General features: G+C 31.4%; 1 protein-coding gene across 2 annotated transcripts; it reads right to left on the reverse strand.

The window, feature by feature from the left end:
* Positions 1 to 332: 332 nt before the first annotated feature.
* Positions 333 to 26,772, reverse strand: LOC140441748 (uncharacterized). 2 transcript variants are annotated; one of them, XM_072532647.1, is made up of 2 exons: positions 26,343 to 26,772; positions 333 to 1,750 (listed from the first exon to the last, which is right to left on the reverse strand). In XM_072532647.1, exons 1-2 carry the CDS (start codon positions 26,626 to 26,628, stop codon positions 540 to 542), a joined length of 1,497 nt encoding a protein of 498 aa, XP_072388748.1. In that variant the 5' UTR covers positions 26,629 to 26,772; the 3' UTR covers positions 333 to 539. The 2 variants fall into 2 exon arrangements, with proteins under 2 accessions (XP_072388748.1, XP_072388749.1); XM_072532648.1 differs by lacking the exon at positions 333 to 1,750 and adding an exon at positions 15,380 to 17,095 and having other exon boundaries at positions 26,343 to 26,770.
* Between the last annotated feature and the right edge of the window lie 271 nt (positions 26,773 to 27,043).

The following is a 27,043-nucleotide window of genomic DNA, read 5'->3' on the forward strand; positions in this document are numbered from 1 at the left end:
AAATTATTATTTTATGGAATATTAGACTTAAAGAGTTATTTCATAAAATTTATATTATTAATAATAACAAATATTTGTTTTTATTTAATCAATATAATTCTAAAATTCAGTTTCTTAAATAGTAAATCGATTTTAAGTCAGTTTAAGAATTGATTTTTACGCGTTTCGGAATTCTTTAGCTTGAAGTCTTATGATGTAATGAGTTCTTCAAGAGATTATGTGGTGAACACTCTATAAGTAAGAAGATTCAATTAATGAGATCTTACAATTAATCTAAACTAGGACAAAACCGGTTGAAAAATTGTGGTATTTGGTGGGGTAGGTAATTTGTTTAATCTCAATTTTAAGGATATTACATCAAAGGTAAAGAAAATATTGGAATAAAAGACAATTCGAATCGAGAACGATTTTTTCATTTTTCAATTGTGGAAATTTCACATTAAAACTGTTTTTCACCACTATGCACTGTCATATGTGATTTTAAACTATCCTTTCTTGAAAATGGTTTGTAGCAAATTTCACATTTAAATGATTTTTCATCAGCATGCAATTTCATATGTATTGTTAAATAACTCTTTTTTGAAAATTTTTTTGATGCATATATCACATTCAAATGGTTTTTCACCAGTATGTACCCTCATATGCGATTTTAAAATTTGTTTCGTTGAAAACTGTTTGGTGCAAATTTCACATTCAAATGGTTTCTCACCAGTATGCACTCTCATATGCGATTTTAAATATAGTTTCATTGAAAACTGTTTGGTGCAAATTCCACATTTAAATGGTTTTTCATGAGTATGCCCAGTCATATGTACTTTTAAATTATTCTTCGTTAAAAATTGTTTGGTACAAATTTCACATTTGAAGGGTTTATCATCAGTATGCAATTTCATATGTATTTTTAAATATCTCTTTGTTGAAAATTGTTTGGTGCACATTTCACAGTCAAATGGTTTTTCACCAGTATGCACTCTCATATGCAATTTTAAATATAGTTCCATTAAAAACTGTTTGGTACAAATTCCACATTTAAATGATTTTTCATCAGTATGTAATTTCATATGCGCTTTTAAAACTTGTTTCGTTGAAAGCTGCTTGGTGCAAATTTTACATTCAAATGGTTTTTCACCAGTATGCAGTCTCATATGCGATTTTAAAGCTAGTTTCGTTGAAAGCCGTTTTGTGCATATGTCACATTCAAATGGTTTTTCACCAGTATGCCGTTTCATATGCGATTTTAAATTTTGTTTTGTTGAAAACTGTTTGGTGCAAATTTCACATTCATGTGGTTTTTCACCATTATGGACTCTCATATGAGACTTTAAATACAAATATATTGAAAACTGTTTGTTGCAAATGTCACATTTAAATAATTTTTCATAAGTATGCAATTTCATATGTATTGTTAAATAACTCTTGGTTGAAAATTGTTTGGTGCAAATTTCACATTTAAACGATTTTTCATCGGTATGCACAAGCATATGTTTTTTTAAATACTCCTTTTTTGAAAATTGTTTGGTGCAAATTTTACATTCAAATGGTTTTTCCCCAGTGTGTATCCTCATATGTAGTTCTAAACGATAATTGTTTGAGAATGGTTTGTTGCAAATGATGCATATAAAATGTTGTCCTTCAGTGTTCACATTGGAATTGGTAGTGGAAGTTATACATTGGTTGAAATTACTGTCACTTCGATCTAGATTTATTAAAAAGGTACTGGCATCAGCTTTCATATCTTTAAAAGGGAAACCTAAAATTATAATCCTCTGTTAAATTAATACAACGCAACTAATGAGAAATACTATTATACGATAGTAAAAAATTGCGTATTTGTGTTTTATATACTGCTCCAAGAAATTAAAGTACTAATTATTATTTTTAGAAAATTATTGCTAATTTAAATAAATTGTAAATACATATATTTTACTATATTTTGAAAGACTCTTGTGTAATATTTCTTTTAACGACAAAAGACAATGACACTGACAAGTTTTTGCTGTTGAATTTTTAACTTTATCGGTTATTTTGATTCAGTTTCTTAAATGGTAAATCGATTTTAAGTCAGTTTAAGGTTTGATTTTTACGTGTTTCGAAATTCTTTTGCTTGAAGTCTTATGATGTAATGAGTTCTTCCAGAGATTATGTGGTGAGCACTCTATGTATAAGTAAGGAGCCTTAATTAATGAGTTCTTACAAGTTATCAAACTAGGACAAAACCGGTTGAAAACTGTGGCATTTGGTGAAGTAGGTACTTTGTTTAATCTGAATTTTAAGGATATTACATCAAAGCTAAAGAAAATATTGGAATAAAAGACAATTCGAATCGAGAACAATTTTTTCATTTTTCCATTGTCTTTAATTATTTATCCCTCATGTAATATTTCTTTATATCCCTCATTAATTAATAAAAGACCCTCATGTAATATTTCTTTAAAAACAAAACAGACAACGTTTTGCTGTTGAGTTTTTAACTTTATCAGTAATTTTTTTTCAGTTCCTTAAATGGTTAATTGATTTGAAGTCAGTTTAAGGTTTGACTTTTACGCGTTTCGGAATTATTTTGCTTAAAGTGTTAATATGTAATGAGAATCCAGAAACCTAACACCTGAGGAATGTGCTCAAGCGGCTGTATTATACAAAGAAACTTGGATTTACGCCGAATAGTGAAAGATTCAGTGTGTTTCTGCACACAGTTGTTTGTGTGTCCGTCCGCTAAGATAACGATTTGTAAAAACCCGTCAGTTGCAATCTGAGCTTCAACATACTAATGTAAATTTGCATCTTTGCATTGTTGCTCGAGGATCAGCATTAAGTACAGATAATCGTAGAGAACAGTTAACTTTTGGCAGGGATCATGTGAAATGAGAACAAGCTGATTGGGAACAAGTTCTGTGGACAGATAATTCCATAGACATAATAAGAATCTTATTGAGCTTTGACTGTAGCGGTACAAAACGTGAAATAGCCGGTGAACATATAGTATAGGAAGTAGCGTTAGTTTTTCGTAGGAATTGTATACCCAATAAATTTTATTTGTAACAGTTAAATAGTGTTAGATAGTCAGCAAAATGGGCCTCAGTCGCCTCGTCTGCGGCGGAGTTAACGGTAGAGAGGTAACGTCATCTGAAAGATGTATAAAAATTTTTGTCTTAATAGTCGAGTCGTAATGGCATTTGGCATTGTTTGGCGGACTACCCCAAATTTTATTATTCTAACCTTGAGGGAGAAGAAAAACCATCTTTGCTTAATATCTTCGCCGTTTTCAACTTTTCGACAACCATGATACTGAAATTTTGGCAAATGCAATTTACTACGGTTTCTTTTTTACAATTTTTTTCGTGTGGTCGATATTTTTCGAGTAACGGGATATATTGAAAGGGGGGGGGGTGCAAAATTATTGAATTATCTCGTTTATTGTTTAATTTAACTTTACGACATAATTGTACATAAACAAAAATGTAAACAATTATATTTTATCCAATTTTGATCTCTTATTTTTTGCTAAAATAAATATTTGAGTTCATACGTATACGGTTAAGACGCTTAGTGACAGCTCAGTGTTAAAATTCGAAAAAGTGGGAAAAGCTTCATATAATTTTCCGGTTACTCTTGTGCAGTGTTGTATCGATGCGATATATATAGGGAAAATGTGCGAAAACGACAAGTTCTACATCATCAAACATAATAAGTACTATCCGTTGCAAGATAATTCGGATGGAATTCCCCAGATTAAGAGACTGGGCCGATATCAAGCACAAAATGACTGTACTCCCTTAATGCTGTAACGAATAGTCACCCTTAGTCTTTCGTTACATTAGGTTCAATTTTAAATTCTATCCAAAATTTAAAGGTACTTTACTAAATGATAAAAGGATAGGGTCTTGGAATCTTGCAAGTCTTACAGGTAAGAGTGTGGAGTTAGAAGATGCGCTTAAAAAAAGGAGAGTACAAATTGCTTACATTTGTAATGAGTCCGTCACTTCAATAATCCTTTAATCACTTTAAATAAAATTTTTAAATCCATATCACCTTAATATTTTATTAATTTTTAAATTCTAACTTGGTATTAAACAGCGATCCCAAGCTGCCATTTTGGCAAAAATGCTTAGCTGACTAGAAACAAGTGGTCAACGCGCACTTCCGTTCTGACTTCTGACGGGTAAAGAACCTTGGGTTTAAAAAGTAGGTAGCCAGGGATGACTTAAAAGTTTTTTAGAATATTAAAGTTTTTTGGGGAAGAAGTTGCAGGAAGTTTTGGTTTTTTTTTGAGTGTCTCGTTTGGTTTGTAGCCACTCTGAGCCGGTAAGCGTATCCAATTATCAACAATAAAAAGTATAAAATCAGCCATTTTGATGTCTATAATATTGTCATTTTTCCTTTGATAGTGGATATATATATATATATATATATATATATATATATATATATATATATATATATATATATATATATATATATATATATATATATATATATATATATATATATATATCTGTCATTTCTCACATCATTTCATTAAGAAATATTCTACGTATTTATAATAAGATAAAATCATATGCCAATTTTCTATTTTACTTTCCGGCCTTAAAAACATATAATTATCTATCTTTAAAACTATCTATTATCTATTAAGAGTATCTATAAAAATATTTTGTCTCATTCCGTTCTTTTATATTCAAAAATATATCCATAGCATGCTTTTCGATAAAATTATCTATTTAATCAATTCATTTTACATAAAATATTGTCAAACCATTGAAGTATGTTTAAAATTTCTTTAAATTATTCCCCTAAGAAAATTAATTTCACGCCGCCTATGTCCATATATTTTGTTAAAAGCCGTAAAAATAACCCAAAAGCAACGAGCGATTCGCTACGCTTTTTTTAACAATGAAATATTTCGCCAAATGTTCCCTGATCTTTTTATCTATCCTTTGCTTAATATCAATCTTTCCTAGTAACAGAGGAGTCAGTGCTTATTGTAAACTCCCCGGTCTACCTTCTCAGAAAAACAGAAGAGTCGGTTTTCGGTGAACGTATAATTCCTGTCAGAAGATAGTGTTTAAGTTACAAAAATGACCACCAGCCTTGTCTTTTAAATATCAATTTTGCGTGGCACTCTTCAGCCAATACTCCCACTTCTTTTTTTTTTATCTTTATCTTGCCTAAGATCAAAATTCGAATTCATTTTCAAGTTGTTTCCTGTGGCAAGCAGTTGGTTCTCCATCACACGGCGGTAAGGGTATTTTCAATTCACCCTTATCTATATAAAATATCTTTACACAGTGAGTCCTATATTAACTATTTTCCCTTTTGTCAAACAGACGTATTCCAATTCGAAGGAACGAAGTCACCTCTGTTTGCCGATCGTTCATCTCTACCATCGCTCATCTTTATCTTCATTCGTCTCTGCTGTTCGACGCCTTCATTCAACTTTACGTTCATTTGTCTCTTCATTTTTATATACTACTGACTACTACCTGTGCTGTTCCTGTCTGGTTGTTTCTCTTTTCGACTACCTAAGTCAATTCGAGGGATTACGGATCGAAGACCGTAATTTGCTGTACCTGCAGTCCAATACCTGTTGCCAGGACCCAGTGTCAAGTGTCTGTATTGAGGACGTAACGCCATCACCTGTGTGTCCACCTGTTGTCTACGGCATTGTGAGGAACTATCACGGGTATAAACTTACGATATCATACGTATAAATTACGATCCATTTGTTTGATATTAAAGTAGGTTATATTTATGATAAATTTTAGGAATAGATTTGAGGTAATCACATTCAAAAAAAAATTAGTAAATGTTTACGTATTCTCAAGGCATAATAATATTTTATTTTGACGAATATTGACAATCATAATATTCCTTGTTTTTTTATTCTTGAGAATACTACATTATTCAGTATTATTTTTCAAAAAAGATATTTTGTTGTTGTATTCGATAATAGATTGTGTAATCACTTATCTCGTGACATTTAACTGTGCCGTAATTGTTATAGTGCATTTTTTTAATATACCTCAATATACCTTTGTTAACGATATCTTTGTTTTTTATTTTTTGCTATGATATGAATTTATATTTTTGTGCAAGGTGTATCTCTTTCAGGCATTTTTATTGATTTATATTATTATTTCTTTTATCATATAACTAGTGTATATATGTCGAAATATTAAGTGTGTACCGCACGATCATAATACCTTTTCCCTCACGGTTTATTCTCGCGTATCTTAACTGTATCTTACCTTTCTTGCTATCGTATTCTCTATGTCTTAAGGTTTCCTTGTTCCTCTAAAAATAGGGTGGTGCCCAAATAATTCCCTTCTCTTATCTTGCAACTTCTCTTCTCTTATCTTCTAACTTCTCGTCTCTGTATCTTCAGTACTTCTCTAACTGATTCTTTATATTTGAGCTGTAATAAGAGCCCCGACCAAGATACCTCTACCAGACTGAAGCCAGAGCCTAGTACCGTTCTTTGTGTAACCTCTAATCTATCATTAAAGAGGGTATACCATTCGAAGGTTACGTTACTTATAAAAACATTAAAGCTTTTTGCTTGCATTCAAGCTTCCCAGTAACTTTTTGTAATACCTTTCAAGGTTAATAAATTTTCTCTACTTTTTATCAAGAGTAAGAAGGACCTCTAACACAAATGTTCTTTTTGGCCTACTATAGGAGTCAAGGGGAATAAGTCTTTGTATTGTTTTTTATGGGATATTTTTTTTTAAGAAGAAGGGGTAAGTTATTCCCTAGTCAGAGTTACACCTGGTTCCAGGTTGAGTCTCCTCTGTCTTAGCTGTTCCCTCAGAGGTCCAGATCTTACATTATTATTCCAGGACAACCTCAAGAAACCAGCCAAAAGACCTCCCTCATTTAGAATGTGGAACACTGCTAATTTGTATTCAGTTTACTCATCAATTTTAATAATTTTTTATATATTTTTTTTAACTTTAAATCGTACATTTCTTCTAAAATCATTTTTTCTAAAACAATTACTGAATAATATTTAAGGACTAAGTGTCAACTACAGGTTGAGGTTTTAAATCCTCCCTATCAACTCTGTTGTACGGTTTTATGTGTACACATTTAATCAGAGAGTTCTTTATTGATATTTTATTATTATATATTTAAACCTTGGACATCTATCCCGTCAGGATAGTGTCCTTATTAGTTTCTTAGGACATTTAATTGAAAGCCGAAGTACAGAGTTACATCTCTGACAAGTAAATTATCTTTTTAGGTAGAATCATTAAAATTTTTGTTATATTTTATTATTTGTAAATTCTGATCATCAAGGATCAATTGTGTATAACCAGGAAATTTTTTTTAGCATATAAGTAACTAGGTTAACTGTACATACGTGGTGGTGGGTAGCTATAAAGAATTAGACTGTATATATTTGGTTAGGTATTAAATTTGTGGTGAAGACTAAACATTTCAATTAATACCTGTTTTCCTTTTTAGTTCAGCAAACAGCTTTACAAGATACCTTGGAAGGTATATGTTAATACTCTCCTGGCGCCCCATCACATCTTAGAGCAACTTCCATAGTTTATCACTTTCATTTACATTATTTCTATATTTTTTTATTACCTTGTCATTCATTTTCTCATTTTACGATCTCTGCAGGGCATGCAAATTGGCTGAATCCACTTTTGAGTGTCAAGTAGTCACTCTCCTGCACTTTCTGCTAGCCAGCCTTAATTTAATTTGTTTTTGTTACATTGGCGCTCTGTTGTAATTTGTTACATTAGCCCAAATACTTTTATTACATTACACATACACATTTTTGTTACATTGGCGTCCAACACCCCCATTTATATTTTTTTTTACACATTCAAGACACTAGGTGGAAAGGACATCGGGCGAAAGAACTAGGTGAATGGTATAAATTGTGTTATGTAGGAAAAAGTAACACTGTAGACTAAGATTCCACTGCAGAATCACTACGTTCGTGACGTAGTTAATCAAATTCACATTTTTACATACATTTAAAATAAGGAGAATACATTGATAATAGGTTGCCAGTTAAAAAGTGGCCGCAAATATTTTTAATTCAATTAATAGTAATTAATTTTTGAACAAAAATTTTATTTCGTTTATTTATTATATAAATAAAATACTCTGCTTATGAAGTGTATACATGTTGTTTTATATCAAATTAAAGCTAGTTTTTTTCTTAATATGATGATATAAGTTTACCTGAGAAAAAATGGTTAAAAATTAGAGTTGCCAGCTGTTAAAACCACGAGGTATCAAAGATAAAAAAGACAGCTAGCGCACAACGCTACGGGTTTGAAGTGTTAGTTGTGTGAGTTTTGAAAGGATAAGTCGATAGATATATCGACATCTCTTACGTAAAGTATCATAACCAACAAATTTCGGGGTTTCACTTTTTTTCATTTTCATACTTCTAAGCATTAAACTAACTACAATAATTAAAATTTCAATATTTCTAGTAGAATGCCTCCAGAATTAGTAGTATCCAGTAACGGCAGAGTACTTGATGAAAAGACAAGCTCTTCGCGTGGAAAATTAATTTTAGTATTTTTATTATTTTTACAATAATTCGTAAGTTTATTAATATTAATACAAGTTAATAAAAGACATGTTGTCCCGAGAACATAGAATTATTAATGTCATAACAAAATAAAAACAAAGTTATGCAATACGAAAAAAAGAGACCATTGAAAATTCAAATTATGGAAGCAATATTATAGTTAAAGCAACGTCTTTGATTGAAAAAAGTGAAAGAAATGAAGGTATGTATTATTGTGTATTGATATTTTGTAGTAAAATGAGTGTTTTAATATAAACGTAATAATTATCTTTACAGACGAAAAAGATCGTAAGGTATATTTCCTATACTTTACGTTGTTATTAAAAAAATATCGAAAAAATAAGATATTTTACATCGGAAAATAAATAAAGATTATGTCGTGTGTATATGATACGATGTTTTATGTTGGCGTTTCATATTGTTTTTTATCGTATCTACTACTTGCCATAAATTACTTCGTTTAGTTATTTAAGTTACAACATTATACGTATCAAAAAATCTTTAAATTTAACTAATTTCATTTTCTTTTCCCAGAATCACCTCTGCTGTCGAATGTGGACATCAGTGCAGTGTAAATTACTGTAACAATAACCACGTATTTCAATAACTGATATTGAAAGCAAAAATGTCATCCACTGATTCTGCTGATGAATTGGTTGAAAATACATGGAGTCCTCCTCGAAGCGTTGAAGTTAAAGAAATAATTTTAAATGTTTTTAAATGTGAAAGACAAGAAAATCCCGGGTTAGTGGTTGAAGATATTGTGAAAAAAGTGGCTAATAAAGTTGGAGTTTGTGATAGAAGTGTGTTTACGGTGATAAAGGAATACAAAACGAATCATCAATTCGCTGGACCAAAAGTATGTCTGACCCGGAAAAAGAAGTTTGACAAAATTGATGATTTTGACAAAAATGCCATTAGAAGACTGGTTCATAATTTTTTTATGAGCAACGAAATACCCACCGTTGATAAGGTTTTAAAGAAGGTGAACGATGACCCTGATTTGCCAAATTTTTCGAAAACCACATTTTACCGAATATTGAAAAAACTTAATTTTCAATATAAACGTAGGGGAAGAAACGCTCTTTTACTAGATAGAGACGACATTGTGATGTGGCAAAGAGAATATCTTCAAAAGATAAGAGCTTATAGAGAGGAGAAGCGGAAAATATATTATCTGGATGAGACATGGTTGAACGCTGGCCATAAAAAATCTAAAATATGGGTAGACACTACAGTAAAAACATCAAGACAAGCTTTTTTGGATGGATTAACAACGGGATTAAAAAATCCTTCAGGTAATTTATTACATTTTACATATTTTAAATATCAAAACTTAAATACTTTTTTCTACGACCCTTTAATAACATGCTTATTATTCATTAGTTTTGAGTAGATAATAACACCCATTACCTACTTATCCCGTGAGTAATAATTCATTACTCATGGGTCATTACCGGTCATTACTCACGGATTGAAGTTAGGTTCAAGTGGTGCGTGTCACTTTTAATATATTAGTATTATTATATTAATATATAAACTTTAAATAAAATTACTTAAAATCGTTTATTTAATACAACAATCATGGTAATTTTTATCAAAGTTTTATATTCCCGACACTGAAAAGTAAAAAGACTTAAAAGGGAATATAGTAACAATGAGTCAGTATATTTTTTACGTTTACCTATACTTTGTTTACTATGAATTTTGACAATTATCATAATATTCAGTGCTCATAAAGTTTACCATACATTTTTGCTTATAATTTTTCGGAAACGAATAGAACTTGAATTTACTATTTCTTCTTAGCTTCTTAGCTGCTGTAATAAATACATATGTTTTTATTTGGCAACAGCGCTTTCCTGCCAAACTTAACGGTAACGAAAAAACTAATATATTATGAGAAACAATTTGTTGAATTTGTTTGCCGTCATGTTTTACCGGTGAGTTATCATTAAACCTATGACTTGCATGCCTCATTGCTTGACTTTACGTTTAGTTCTGATGACATATTTATAGTACCTACATATGCATTCCCCAAAATTTTCAGATATAGATAATTTAACAGTGACGAGTCATGACATATTAATAATTATATATAATTATATAATTATATATATATATATATATATATATATATATATATATATATATATATATATATATATATATATAGTAAACTCTTAAATATTGGGGAAATCTGCAAGAAATACTCTAATGTGTATCAATTGTTTCGCCGAACGTTTTCGCCAAAGAGAATTAATTTGGCTTCTTCAGGGCTGAAAGAGAATAAATTATAATTAGCTACCATATATTATCTATTAAAACATTATTGATCTTACCGTAACTTAGAATTGTAGAGTTAGAATATTAAAAAACTTTGCTAGTAACATAGTGGTGTTTTTTGTTACTATGTGCAAAAAAAAGTTTTTTATAAGGATTGAAATGTATGGTAGCTTCGAACTTGACACGTAAAGGCTTACCCAAGGTTAATCGAAAAACCCAATGCAACTACATTTAAAAGGAGGTAATTCTTTGAATTGTCGGCAATAACTAAATTTTTGATTTTTAGATAGTTAACAAAACAACAAAACAAAACAAAAATTTAGTTATTGCCGACATTTCAAAGAATTACCTCCTTTTAAATGTAGTTGCATTGGGTTTTTCGATTAACCTTGGGTAAGCCTTTACGTGTCAAGTTCGAAGCTACCATACATTTCAATCCTTATAAAAAACTTTTTTTGCACATAGTAACAAAAAACACCACTATGTTACTAGCAAAGTTTTTTAACATTCTAACTCTACAATTCTAAGTTACGGTAAGATCAATAATGTTTTAATAGATAATATATGGTAGCTAATTATAATTTATTCTCTTTCAGCCCTGAAGAAGCCAAATTAATTCTCTTTGGCGAAAACGTTCGGCGAAACAATTGATACACATTAGAGTATTTCTTGCAGATTTCCCCAATATTTAAGAGTTTACTATTTAACTAATCTGCAAAGATTAAATTTCTTTTCTTTTCTATATATATATATATATATATATATATATATATATATATATATATATATATATATATATATATATATATTATTTCAACATAACTGAGTAATGAGTATTTTTCTTTTATTATTATTATGAAACTTTTTAGAATTGTACAAACAACTAAGTATGGCAAAAATTAAAAATAAAACATATTTTTGCAGGCACTCGGTACATAAAATTGTTGGCAAAAAAAAATAAATTCTTGGGTTTTTCTCCTGTATAAATGGTTCCTATTATCGGCTATCAACTAAAACAATCAGGTACTTTGTCGAGCACTTTTGCAAAATATAAATTTCGTATTTTATAAGATAATATATATTCTGACTAAACAAAAAGATAATCCCAAACGCGGCCCTGTTGCAGGCCTACACGTGCTAATGTTTACATCTTCCTGCATCGCTTAATGAATTTTACTATAGATATCAAATAAACTATTTGAATATAGTGCGAAAGGAACTGGAAAAACGTAAAGTACTTAACAAGGAACTAACAGTAAAGTATATTAATGAAGTTCCAACTATTATTAGTACTAACCAACAAAATGCCGCAAAAACGAATAAAGTTGACAACAATAAATATTTTTTAGACTAATATTGCTTCTTTACATGCTAAGTTTTCTGACTTTTTGTCATTTACATCTTTTAATTCCGATATACATATTTTTGGGATGGAGTTCCTCTGAAATCGGTACAGGAAGCTAATGATTTTGGTGTTACGGTCAACCAAACATTAAGTTAGTCTACTCAAACAGCAAAAGTAGTTAGTAAAGCGAACTCTGCTTTATACTTTATATCAAAAGCTTTTCATAGAATGTCTCCAGACTTGTTTTTGAAACTTTACAAATGTTATGTCGCACCTCAGCTACGAGGGTGGATTGATATAAGACTAGCCTTTGATAGAAAAAACAAGTTTTTTGGAATTAAATCGATTTATTTCTCAACATAGTCCCCTTTTAGCTCGATACACTTAGTAAGACGATGTTCAAATTTTTTTATCCCATCCGAATAGTACTTTTGCTCGAGCTCTTCAAAATAGGCCGAAGTTTCAGCGACGACTTCATCATTTGTTGCGAAACGGCGTCCTCCGAGCCATTTATTTAGGTTTGGAAACAGGAAAAAAATCGCTGGCGGCAAGGTCTGGGGAATACGGTGGGTGTTCAACCAATTCATAGCCCAATTCGTGTAATTTTGCCATGGCGACGGCCGATCGGTGAGCCGGTGCATTGTCTTGGTGAAAGAGCACTTTTTTACGTTCCAAACCGGGGCGTTTTCGACGCAATTCGGCATCGAATCGATCCAATAATGCTGCGTAGTACTCACCATTGTTCGTTTTTCCTTTTTCCAAGTAATCGATGTGAATGATACCCTTCGCATCCCAGAAAACAGTCGCTATCACTTTGCCGGCCTAATGTGCACTCTTTGCCTTCTTCGGCGGCCCTTCGCTGGGTTTGCGCCACTGTTTCGAATGTTCTTTGGTTTCCGGTGTGTAATAATGCACCCAGGTTTCATCAACGGTGATAAATCGGCGAAAAAAATCCTTCGCATCGCGCCGTATCATCGCCAAAAGCGTCTCCGAAGTGGTCACACGTTTTTGCATTTTATCGATTGTCAGCAAACGCGGCACCCATCCCGCGGGTAGCTTTTTCATGTCCAAATGATGGTGAATGATGTTGTGTACGCATTCGTATTAAATGTTTAGGGCCTCTATTAACTCGCGGAACTTAATTCGACGATCTGCCATAATTATGTCATGGACTTTGTTGATGATTTCCGGCGTGGTGACTTCATTTGGTCTCCCGGGACGCTCATCATCAAAAACACTCGTACGACCATGAACAAATTCACTTTCCAAAATTTTACTGTTGCTAACGAAGGTACAACCTCACCATAAACTTCGTCCAGGTCGGCTTTGATTTGCACATTCGTTTTACCCTTTTTGTGGAGGAACTTAATCACCGAACGATACTCGACTTTTTCCATTTCTGCGAAAACACAAAATTTGCTTGTTTTTAACGGCTGTCAAACTAATTGTTTTTAAAACTTAAAATTTTGACAGACGTTATGTCATGAATGGCAAATGTCAAGATCGAAACCAATTCGGTATCAAGTAGGCCATCTATCAAAGGCTGGTTTAATATCAATCTATCCTCGTAGAATTTGCAGTGTCAGTTTGGTCACCTCATTTGCAAAAAGACATTAATTTATTAGAAGGAGTACAACGAAGAGCTACTAAGCTACTTTTTAATTATGGAAGATTGAACTATGAAACCCAGAAGTTAAAAGCTTTCTTCAGCTAAAAGCTTAAGAAAGCTCAAGTTATCTCCACTAACTCATAGAATGTTAGAATAAATTTTGTAATCTTATGTATCGTTTGTAATATTTGTATTCTTGTAATTTGCTATTATTGCAAGAACTTTTTGTAAGTACTAATTCTTTTGAAAATTATTTTTATTTTTACTTTGTGAGAAAATTTGATTTATATATTATTTAGTTTAGTACATACAAATATTTTGTAATTTGGGCCACATAAGCTCTGCTTTGGCTCGATATCATTGTATTATAATAATAATAAGCAAACTTAATTCCAAGCACATAGTAAAAGCAATAAACACATACGGAATACCACTTTTCACATACTCATTTGGCGTTATAAAATGGTCGAATACGGAAACTGAAGAGCTGAATGGACCAAATAGAACCCTGCTAACAAAATACGCATCAACCACCCCAACTCATGCACCCAACGCATGACACTACTACACACACAAGGCGGGAGAAGAACGGGGTGTTTTGGAATTATCACCCACTACTTAAAGATAAAAAAAATCAAAAAACAAAGACAAAGATATATAGAGCAGCAATTAGACCGGTGATAGCATACGGAGCCGAAGTAATGTGTCTTACGAAAAAAGATGAAGAAAAAGTAAGAATTATTAAAAGAAAAATTATAAGAATACACAGCCCAATAAAGCCAGAACAAGGAGAATATAGAAGACTAATGAAGCATGAAATAAGAAATAGAAATATAACTGAAGGAGAAGACAGTAAAATTTATTAATTCACAAAGACTGAGACGGTTTAGACACAACTAAGAGAAGAAAACGCACTAATTAGGAAGGTAACAAACCTGAAACCAGGAATAAACAGACCAAAAGGAAGACATATCCGCATGTTTTAAATAACATTTTTGACGATTGACCATTTATAATATAATTCCCACTATAATATTAAATAATACCAGATCATTTAATTTTTAACTATCCAAAAAAAAATGTAATATATGATGACATGTATGAATTTAATGGTAATAGAATATTCCCAGATATCGCCGCCTATCTTAAGTACCTACATAATTTCTTTGTCGATAAAAGTGTTTAGATAATATGAATCATTTTTCAATTATATGTGTGGATGGAATCTTATTTTTCTAATACCAAATGTTCCTGCAAATGCGTAACTTTGTTTATTTGGTATATTATATTCCGATTGACACAGCAGAACAGTAAAATATTATACATAAAGATGTTGTTAAGATATATTTGCTTAATTGGTCTACTAGTTATAAAAATAAAATTATAGCGTATTTGATAAAATTACTGTCTACACAACTTGGCAACTCAGCCAATGGATATAATGATAGAAAACTGTAATTTATGTTAGGGTTTGAAAATATTATAGAGTCATCATGTAGAAATCTATAATTAAGTTAAAACATTTACCACAGCAACATGCCGCAATAGAGCCATCTCTAGGATCAGAAACAAATTATTTGAGGGTGAAGATCAACCTTAATTGTATAAGTATAACAAATTCACAAACAATTAAATTTAAATTTTATTATGAAGCCAACGGCAAATAAATATAAACATATTAGAGGGGGGGATTATGAAAAATATTCGAAAGAGTTTAATTATACACCCCTCTTTAAAGCTGATACTCGATGCGTGTCTGGTATGTACATTATGTACATTTGCATATGTACATTTAAACCGGAATTATATGAAAATTTTCTGGAGCATATTTTACATGTGAAATGTTTTTCATCAGTATGCACTCTCATATGCGATTTTAAAATTGGTTTCCTGGAAAACTGTTTGGTGCAATTTTCACATTTAACTGGTTTTTCACCAGTATGCAGCCTTATATGCGATTTTAAAGCGTGTTTCATTAAAAGTTGCTTGGTGAAAATTTCACATCCCAATGGGTTTTCAACAGTATGCACTGTCATATGTGATTTTAACTTATCCTTTCTTGCAAATTATTTGGTGCAAATTTCACATTCAAATGTTTTTTCACCAATGTGCACTCCCATATGCAATTTTAAATATGTTTTATTGAAAACTGTTTGGTGTAAATTTCACATGCAAATGGTTTTTACTGGTATGCCATATCATATGACATTTTAAGAATCGTTTTGTTGAAAATTGTTTGTTGCAAATTCCACATTCAAATGGTTTTTCAATTTCATATGCATTGTTAAATTACTCTTTGTTGAAAATTGTTTGTTGCAAATTTCACATTTTAATGATTTTTCATCAGTATGCAATTTCATATGTAGTGTTAAATAACTCTTTGTTGAACATTTTTTGGTACAAATATTACATTCAAATGGTTTTTCCCCAGTGTGCACTGGCATATGTCTTGTTAAATAACTCTTTGTTGAAAATTGTTTGGTGCAAATTTCGCATTCAAATGGTTTTTCACCAGTATGCACACTCATATGCCATTTTAAAATTTGTTTCGATGAAAATTGTTTGGTGCAAATTTCACATTTAAATGGTTTTTCACCAGTATGAACTCTCATATGCGTTTCTAAAAATACTTTCCTGGAGAAGTGTTTTGTACAAATTCCACATTCAAATGGTTTTTCACCAGTATGTACTTTCATATGTTGTATTAAATAACCCTTTGTTGAAAACTGTTTGGTGCAAATTTCACATTCAAATGGTTTTTCACCAGTATGCACTCTCATATGCGATTCTAAAAGTACTTTCCTTGAAAATTGTTTGGTGCAAATTCCACATTTAAATAATTTGTTATCAGTATGCACTGGCATATGTTGTGTTAAATAACTCTTTGTTGAAAACTGTTTGGTGCAAATTTCACATTCAAATGGTTTTTCACCAGTATGCAGTCTCATATGCAATATTAAAGCTTGTTTCGATGAAAATGGTTTGGTGCAAATTTCACATCCAAATGGTTTTTCATAAGTATGCACTGTCATATGTTTTTTTAAATACTCCTTTTTTGAAAATTGTTTGGTGCAAATTTTACATTCAAATGGTTTTTCCTCAGTGTGTATCCTCATATGTAGTTCTAAGCCATAATTGCTTGAGAATGGTTTCTTGCAAATGATACATATAAAATGTTGACCTCCAGTGTTCACATTGGTAGTGGAAGTTATATATTGGTTGAAATTACTGTCACTTCTATCATGATTAGTTAGTAGACTACTGGCATCAGCTTTCATATCTTTAGAAGAGAAACCTAAAATTATAATCCTCCGTTAAATCAATAAAATGCAACTAAATGAGAAATAATGCTTAATTGGAGAAGTCAAATCTAGGCTTTGTGTAATATTTCTGTTAACGACAACAGACTTTTTACTTTTGACTTTAAATTTATCAGTAATTTTCTTTCAGTTCCTTAAACGGTAAGTCGATTTTAAGTGAGTTTGAGGTTTCATTTTTACGCGTTTCGAAATTCTTTTGATTACAGTGTTAAGATGTGGTGAGCATCCAGAAATATAACACCTGAGGAATGTGCTCAAGAGGCTGTATTATACGAAGAAGGTTGGATTTATCGCCAAATAGTGAAAGATTCAGTATATTTCATACATCAGTATCGCAATGATGTTGAGAGATAAAGGGTAATTGGTGAGAATACCAGAAGAGCTGGTCATGGCAGAAACCTTGCGACGTCCCCTGCACACAGTCGTTTGTTAAAACTTTCCGTCCACTAATATAACAATTTGTAAAATCAAGTCAGTTGCAATCTTAGCTTCAACACACCAGTGTAAATTTGTATCCTCGCATTGCTGCTCAGGGACCAACATTAAGCCCAGATATTCGTAGAGCACAGTTAAATTTTGGTAGGGATCATGTGTAATATGAATAAACGGATTGGGAAGAAGTGCTGTGTACAAATAATTCACGCTTTGAGTTGGATGTGAGTGATAGACTAGTTCGTGCTTTTCGAAGACCAAATGATTGATAGGCATAATTGTAACAAATACCATTTTTTTTGTGACGGCTCGCATGTGGTGCGGAAAGGCATGTCATTAACAGTACGCAAAGGATGATGGATAACGTTGTAGAAACATGTAACAAATACGGCCTAAAACTAAATTACGAGAAGACAAAAATAATGAACATTAGTAAGAACACCAACATAAACGCCCAAATTTACAATAGGCGATACACCGTTAGAAAGAGTGGAAAAATATGCTATGCACAGCTACGAAATAAAAACTCATATTGAAAAAACCAGAAGCTCTTTCAACAGCCTTAGGAAGATTCTCGGCAACTTACCTTGTATCAATATACGCTTAAGAATTCTTAGATGTTATGTCTTTAGTGTCCTCCTCTATGGAGTAGAAAGATGGAGCCTTACAGAAGATGCCATAAAACGATTTGAAATGTGGTGCTACCGACTTATGTTGAGGGTCTCATATATAAACCACACAAGTAACATAATTATTCTTCAGAGGCTAACACAGTAAAGAACAGAAAATTGGTTTACTTCGGTCACATCATGCGTATTAATAAATACCGTATTCTACAGTTGATTCTATAAGGTAAGATTGAGTTAATTAATATTTAAATGGGAATAAGCCACAATTAAAGGTTAAAATACATTTATTGACGTTTCAATTTCGATTTCCGAAGTGGAAATTGAAACGTCAATAAATGTATTTTAACCTTTAATTGTGGCTTATTCCCATTTAAATATTAATTAATTTAAAATGCCACAAGAAAATAGCTTCAGAACAATAGTAAGATTGAGGGTAAGAGAGGCCCTGGATGTATATCCAGATGTATATCCTGGCTGGCCAATCTTAGGAAGTGGACTGGTCTAACGTCAACTGATCTATTTCGAGCTGTGAATAGAATAAGATTGGTCAATGTGGTCGCCAACATCTTTAGAAGATAGGCACATTTAAAAGAAGAACCTTACTGCTGAGTGTTAAATATTAGATATTCTTCAGGATCATGTAGTCCCTTTTGCCCGTTGTATTAGGTATTTTTTTGTGAATGCATGATAATGCTAGACCAAATTAAGCACGAGTAGGTTAAGACTATCTCTTACTTGGCATTGAACCAATTGACTGGCCAGCACGTAGCCTTGAACTTAATCCCATAGAAAATTATGCTTTAAGATCTCAACCGAACTAGCACAACAATTTGAAGTACACGCGACGATTTCTAGTTGAACTTTAGAATGACCTAGACCAAAACATCGTTCGAAATCTTATTTTAAGCATGAATCGCAGATGTCAGGAAGTGAATAGAAGCAGAGGTGGGAATACACAATATTAGGGTTAAAACGAACGGTAGAAAGGTTCTTTTAGAAAATAACTATATATTTTATATATTATATAAATAATTATTACTTTTAACATAATCAAATTGTAAGGTGTAAGTCTCAACTATAAAAATATTGTTGAAAACATTGTCAAACAGTAAATAATCATATCATTGAGTGCAATTAATGAGTTCCTACAATTTATCGAGACAAGGAAAAAACCGGTTTACAAATTGTAGAATTTGATGGATTGAGTACTTTGTTTAATGTGAATTTTAAATTTAGATCAGAAAAACATTAAGTTAAAGTATCATATACAGAGATGAGAGAGACCTACACAGAAAACCTAATTTTAGCAAATGATGCCATCTATGTGTCCAACCAGTGGAAGTACAAAATTTAAAGTTGTTGGTGTTCCGGACATGCAAAGTAAAGTAAGTATTATATGATGACAACTGTTTCTTGCAAATTAAACATGTTTGTTTCTACATTCACATTCATAATGGATATTGAATTTTGCTTGAAATTACTGTTACTCTTTGCGTGATCTGTTAAGGTACTATTACCTTTTAGAATACTAAAAAATGATACATTTTCAAAAATTGTGTGTTCCATCTTATCTATTATATATGACAACCAAACTTTTTTTATTATATAACTTTTGAAGATTACAAAAAAATTTTTCTTTTTTTAGCCATTGTTCCTGTATCTTAAAAATAGCGCCAAACATTTTTCTTTCAAAAATTACTACTGAATAGCAGACAGTTAATCTTTATAACGGCAAATCTGAAATATAAAATTCGAGATGGGTTTAAGTACCCTTCAGAAATATTTAAAATTCTTAAAAACACAAAATGGCGGAGATTTGAATAAACTGTTCAAAAATTGACCGTTTTTGATTTTTTCCAGTCACAAAAGTTTTATTATTATTTTTTTTTTGGTCAAATTGTGGTAAACTATCATAGGGAAAACTGGCAAAACGAAATAAACAAAAAGCATTAATGTTTATTAAAATTGACCAACTAGATCAGGAGATTAACTTCTGCCAGTTTTAAAAACATAATTTTTCTCAAAATCTGTAATCTAAATTAAGACCATAAATGGTACAAAAACAAACAGCTTAAGGTATTCCCACGATACTATTGTAACTGCAGACGCCCTCTAGGGTTTACAAGAATTGCTCAATCAAGTGGTATCTAAAACTTCTAACTTCGAGCTTAACCTCTTCTTCTGTCTTCTTCTTCTTTTTATATAGACATGACTCTGTCTGTTTTTCAATGTGCCTCCAGCAAGTTGTCATTCCATCGTTTGCGTGGTCTTCCTATTGGGGAACCGTCTCTTGCCGTCTTTACTACTCTATTTGTTGTCATTCGGCTTATATGATCGTTCCATTCTACTCTTCTATTTCTTACCCAGTTTTTGATGTTCTCCACCTTGCATCTATGTCGTATATCTGTACTTCTAGCTCTGTCCCATAGTGTCTTACCATCAATTTTTCTAAGTGTTTTCATCTCTGCTGTTTCTAACATCCTTTTTGTTCTCTATGTGTCAGGTCTTGTTTCTGTCGCGTATGTCATTATTGGTCTGATGACTGTTTTGTAAATTCTGCCTTTCGTTTCTTTCCCGATATTTTTATTTCTCCATATTGTTTCGTTTAGGCAGCCTGCGGCTCCGTTTGCTCTATTCACTTGATCTTCCACTTCGGTTTCGAGCTTTCCGTAGCTAGATAATGTGATGCCTAGATATTTAAACTCAGCTTAAACTTAACCTGAATGTATGAAAAACAAAATATTGAGCATTTTGTATTATGGCATGGAGCAACAAGGTGTCTGTATGGGAAGGTCATGTACAGATGCAATGTTCGTCATAAAACACATTACAGAGAAAGTACTAGCATACAATAAACCTGTATTCCTATGTTTGATCATCTTGAAGAAAGCATTTGAGAGTATGGCTTAAAGATGTAATACATCTCTTGTATAATAAAGAGAGCCCTCTGGATATTATACAAAAAATTTAAAATGTCTATCAAAACAATAAAATGGAAGTCAGAATGGAACTTACAGAACCTATAGATGCAGGGCAATGGAATTGAAAGACAGGGAGATTCACTAAGCCCTATGCTATTCAATCTAATCGTGGATGAAGTCATAAAGAGCATCAATAAACAAAGAGGATACAGAATGCGGAATAAAGAAATTAATAGATACATAATTAAGTTCTCCTTTTCATCTAAGACATGTTTAACGGTTTATAGAAATTAAATTTTTTTATTTAAAATTAAGCTTCGCTTTCAGTCGAGAATTAGAAAATGAAAGTGAATAATATTATGATCCAGATGCATTAAACCAATTAGTTCAAAAAATGTACCAATGTTGAACCCACAATAGAAGGAAGTACATGTTAAATGTAAGGACATTTTCAGAAAATTAGTTTAGTGCTACAACATAGAGCCTGTCACATGTCTGTGCGTTTGCTGTTCAAGATCACACAATCTGACGGGATCAAGTCGGCAATTGACAATATTGACATTAATCGAGTAATATCTAAGAGGACGACACGTTTTCATTATGCACAAATTCACATGTAATAAGTAGATTGTACAAAAGGTTAATAAATATAATTCTATTTACTCACACAAAAATAATTTACAGTCCACACCAGGTTAATATTATCTACCATAAGATAAACCAACACATTTTGGTCCTTCGAGCTGGATAGTGTGAGTAAAATAGAATCCATAGTTGTAACTAGAGACAGCTCAGAGGTCGAAGACAGTCTCATTTACCATTTAGAGGATTCAAATCCATCAGTAGATGTGAGTTTGTTCCATTTCTATTATCTTTAAGATTTGATCAAACCAGGTATTTGAATTTAAATTACCATAAACAGATTTTTCCATATTTTGATTGTATATCGCCATAGATTATCAATCAGCTATCATTAGTATTCTAGCAAGGTATTTCTAATTATTATTCTTAAGTGTTGTTTTTGAAAGATTGCAATAAATCTTAAAAATGAGTAGCTTAGCCAACAATATAAGAATCAGAGGTTCTTATAAAGCCAAACTAACAAGTTTAGAGAACTTTGTAAATGTATTAAAAAATGCTACACCATCTAGCAAACCTGAAACATCAGAAGTTCAGTTAAGACATGACTCTGGTACCAATTTTTTAGTTGAATTTGATCAGATCCAACTACAAATTGAGATTGCTACCAGTGAAGGTAAACTACAAAAACAAGTTGATGAAAAAGATGCTTTTGAAAATAGGTATTTTAAAGCGATTAGTTTTTTAAAAGATTACATTAACACTAATACAGTAAGCAATACATTGCCTCCTAGTTCTACACCACATGTAGACTCATTAAATCATCTCTTGATGCCAAAAATGAAAATACCTATTTTTAAAGGTGATTTTGAACAGTGGTTGGAATTCAAAGCCACATTTACTAGTGTAGTTCATTCAAATACCACACTTCCACATATTCATAAACTTCAGCTCTTGAGACAATCTGTGGATGGATATGCCAAACGTATTGTTGATAAAATTGAATTCTCAGGAAATTATTATCAGACTGCATGGGATGCACTCTGTATGCGGTATGATAATAAAAAATTATTAGTCAATAAACATATTAAAGCCATTTTCAATTTAGATTCTATCAAAAAAGAATCACCTAAATATTTGAGGCATTTATCAGAGAGTGTCTCAGATAGCATGTCATCCGTTGACAGTTTACAAATTACAAAAAGTAGTTTAACTGACCTTTTATTGATTTATATTATTTCCAATAAATTAGATAAACAAAGTTATAGAAAATGGAAGGAATGTCATATTAAAGAAAAGCTTTCTACTTTAACTGAATTTTTTAATTTTCTAAAAGTAAAAGTAGACACTTTGGAAGAAATTCAAGACCAAAGTAGTCAAAAACCTAATAACAATTATAGTAATAATTGTGGTTTTAATTATAAACATGCAAACAGTGATAGTCAAGGTGACTATCAAAAAAGAGTTTTCCAAGTTAATGTAGCAGAAAGAAAGTCTTGCGTTTTGTGTAAAGGTAACCATTTAATATATTCATGTGTATTGAATTCCTAAAATTATATACCAAAAATAGATTGTCCAAAGTCAATAATTTGAAGTTGTGTCATAATTGTTTGAGACACGGACATAAAGCTGCTGAATGTACTTTAAGACCATGTATAAAATGTAATTCCAAACATAACTCATTAATACATTTTGAAAATAGTCAGCAACATTCAACTGACATTGCTTTAAATTCTCCATCATTATATTCATCATCAATTAATTGTGTGGAAAGTGTTGAGTTGCCACCAATGCTAACCCATCAGTTTTCTGCACAAGCAATGAATATTAAACATACCCAAGTTCTTTTGTGAACATTGGTTTTTAATGTTAAATCCAATAATAATGAATTAATTCCATGTAAAGCAATTTTAGATAGTGGTGCTCAAACAAACTTAATAAAAGAAAGTTTTTGTATAAAATTAAATATGTCCATGATTCCTACTAACTTAGCCATCAGTGGTATAAATCAAACAGTATCAAATATTACCAAAAAATGTTAAATTACAATATGTTCCAGAGTTAATAATTTTAGTATTTCATCCATATTTTATGCTTTGACAGCTATTTCAAATCAAATTCCTTCAACCAGTTTTGATATTAAAAACTTTAATATCCCATGCAATATTCAATTATCTGAGCCTTTGTTTAATGAATCTGGTAGCATTGATGCTATTATTAATGCCCACCTATTTTGGGACCTCCTTTGTGCTGGAAAAACCAACCTAGGAAAAGGTTTGCCAAGTTTACAAAACACTAAATTGGGTTGGATAGTAAACGGAGCTGTCCCCTATGAGACAACTCATGCAGTGTGTCATTTCACTAGAACTATAGCCGAAGATGAGCAGTTAAAACTATTTTGGGAAATGATTCAATTCAAGATCCCATAACACCATCAAAAGATGATATTTGCTGTTAGCAAATATTTGAAACCACTACCACTAGATCAGAAAATGGACACTTAATTGTTCAGCTTCCATTTAAGTTTTCACCTGAATTATTAGGAGACTTAGATATAGCAATTAGCAGATTTTTGTTGCTAGAAAAAAGATTTTCGAGAAATAAGGAACTTAATGATTTGTATAAACAATTCATTTAGGAATATCAAGAACTAGGAAATATGGTTAAAGTTAACCCCACTGTTAGCTTACGTCCTTCTAGAAAATCCTATTTTTACCCCACCATGGAGCCCTAAAAGAAACCAGTCTTACCACAAAACTAAGAGTAGTTTATGGTGGTTCATGTCCCACTACATCTGGATGGTCTCATAATGATCTACAGTATACATGGCCAAAAATCCAAAATGATATTTTTGACATCCTCATTAGATTTCGGCAGTACACATATGTGGTGTCTGCAGATGTGTCAAAAATGTATCGACAAGTAATTGTACATGAAGAGAATAGACCACTACAACAAATTGTCTGGAGAGACAATCCAACAAATAATATTGATGTGTATCAATTAACTACTGTAAACTATGGCCAAAAATCAGCTCCATTCTTGGCAATGAGGTGCATGCGTCAATCAGCTTTTGAAAATAAATCTGTTTCCTTTAGCTGCAAAATCCATATTGGAAGACTTTTATGTAGATGATCTGTTGACAGGATCAAACAATTTACAAGAGTTACAAATGAGATACAATGATATTTTTAAAATTTTAGAATCTGGAAAATTTATTCTGAGAAAATGGATTTCCAATAATCCTGAAACCATCCTTAATATTAATTGTAATGATATTTCCAACAATGTTATTAATATAGGAGATTCTGGTAGTTTTAAAACTCTTGGAATCCAATGGATGAGTCAACAAGATATTCTGTACTTTAAAATTTCTCTTGCTGAAAATTCCAATCATTTATTTACTAAATCCCAAATATTATCTATCATTTCCAAAATGTATGATCCTTTAGGTCTGTTAAGTCCAGTTATTGCTAAACTAATAATTCAAACTCTATTTCGACTTCAAAAACCACAGGATGAAATAATCAATCCAGAATTAAATAAGAGTTGACCAAACTGTATAATCAACTACCATGTCTAAATAAATTGCACATTCTAAGACCAGTACTTGGATTAGATCATAAAATTACACACATCCATTGCTTTTGTGATGCTTCAATGCATGCTTATGAAAGTTGTATTTATGTATGCAGCATAGATGCAGAAAGCAAATACCATTCTCACATTCTGTGTTCAAAAACAAAGGTCGCTCCTATCAAATCAATAACAACTCCTAAACTTGAATTGTGTGCAGCTTTGTTAGGTTCCCAATTAATTGACAAGGTCACCAAATCTTTATCAATTCTAAATGTGCCAATGTACATGTGGTCTGATTAAAAAATTGTATTAAGTTGGCTACAACTGGAACCTAGCCAGTTACAAGTTTTTGTTCCAACAGGGTAACAAAAATACAATCACCAGTAGTGATAGTTGCCATTATGTCAACACAAAGGAGAATGCTGCTCAGATCCATAAATTGAATTGCATTCTGCTCAGATCCATTCCTTTGTTCTTCCACATTTCTTTCAATAGAAAATATCAGTGAAGCTCCTTTTTTTTATTACAATTCCTGACTGAATTTTAAATTTGTAACAAATGTGGGAAGTAATTGATCCAGCTATTTAAAATAAATGCCCTACTTACCCTAAAATTTTTACTTGTAAATAAATTTACTTAACATGTTTAATGTCATATTTTATATCACAATTTCTAATTTAAGTTATATTAATAAAGGTGATAAGTAGTAAGAGTATACATAAGTCAAATAATTGTGTTTTTAAGAAAGTATACTTATATCTACTCTTTATACTTCATAATATAACCAGAGCTTGGACTTATATTTATAGGAACAATATGAGTTCAATGTATACAACAAACCTTATGGCATAAACTGACTTGTACTCTAAGAAGGTATGGAGAATTGGAGGAGACAATGATAGATCTATGGTGAAAAATCCTGAGAACCAACAAAAACTGGCTTTATTCTTACTACTTATTAATAACAGATTTAGATTTAGATATGTATCATCATCACATTTAAAATCTTTATTATGATCTTTGTATAAGTCCACAAGATAATAGGGAGCTTAAAAGTACATAACTACTCTTTATTTACTTACCATCATCTTGTTCTATTTCCGCTTTTATAGGACATTTCTTAACGTCTAAATAATCAAATGTATCATAAGTACTTTCCCTGGTAGGTTCCTCCTTAATTTCAATTTTAAAGGTATTCTCTAGATCTTCACCTTCTTCATTATCTATTTCTCTTTTGCAAGTCGTCTCACCCACTTCTTGTTTTACTTCAGTTTTATTAAACATGATGTTATATGTTTCAGTAATATTTGGTAATGTCTCTATATTCTTTGCTTGCATTCTCACCAAATCTCCAAATACGGACATCATCCAGAATACGCTGTGGACAAAATAGCTACAAGGTACAAAATAACTGTAAAATTTAAAATACCCTCAAAAAATCCCTCTGTAGTTGTAGAAAAATTATAAACAATAACAAAAAAAAAAAACAAAATATACTTCATCTAATTTACTTACCGTTGCACGTCATCCACGTCATAGCCCGTGAGGTTACATGATACCAACACGAAATATTTAGGCGGTAAGTGTGTTCTTTTTTAGAATCACTCTGCCGAGTACACTGGCATTACAGCTACTAGACATATTTTATTAATATACCCGTAGAAATAATATTTAAAGATTTCTATTAATGTTAAAGAAATACACAATAATATGTTTCATTTAATTTGTATAAATGCATTATAAAGCGTTTTTATGAAGAACATTTGTTCGGAACACACTGTAA

The sequence above is a fragment of the Diabrotica undecimpunctata genome, chromosome 5 (assembly GCF_040954645.1).
Source record: "Diabrotica undecimpunctata isolate CICGRU chromosome 5, icDiaUnde3, whole genome shotgun sequence".
In the NCBI taxonomy this organism is placed as follows: domain Eukaryota; kingdom Metazoa; phylum Arthropoda; class Insecta; order Coleoptera; family Chrysomelidae; genus Diabrotica; species Diabrotica undecimpunctata.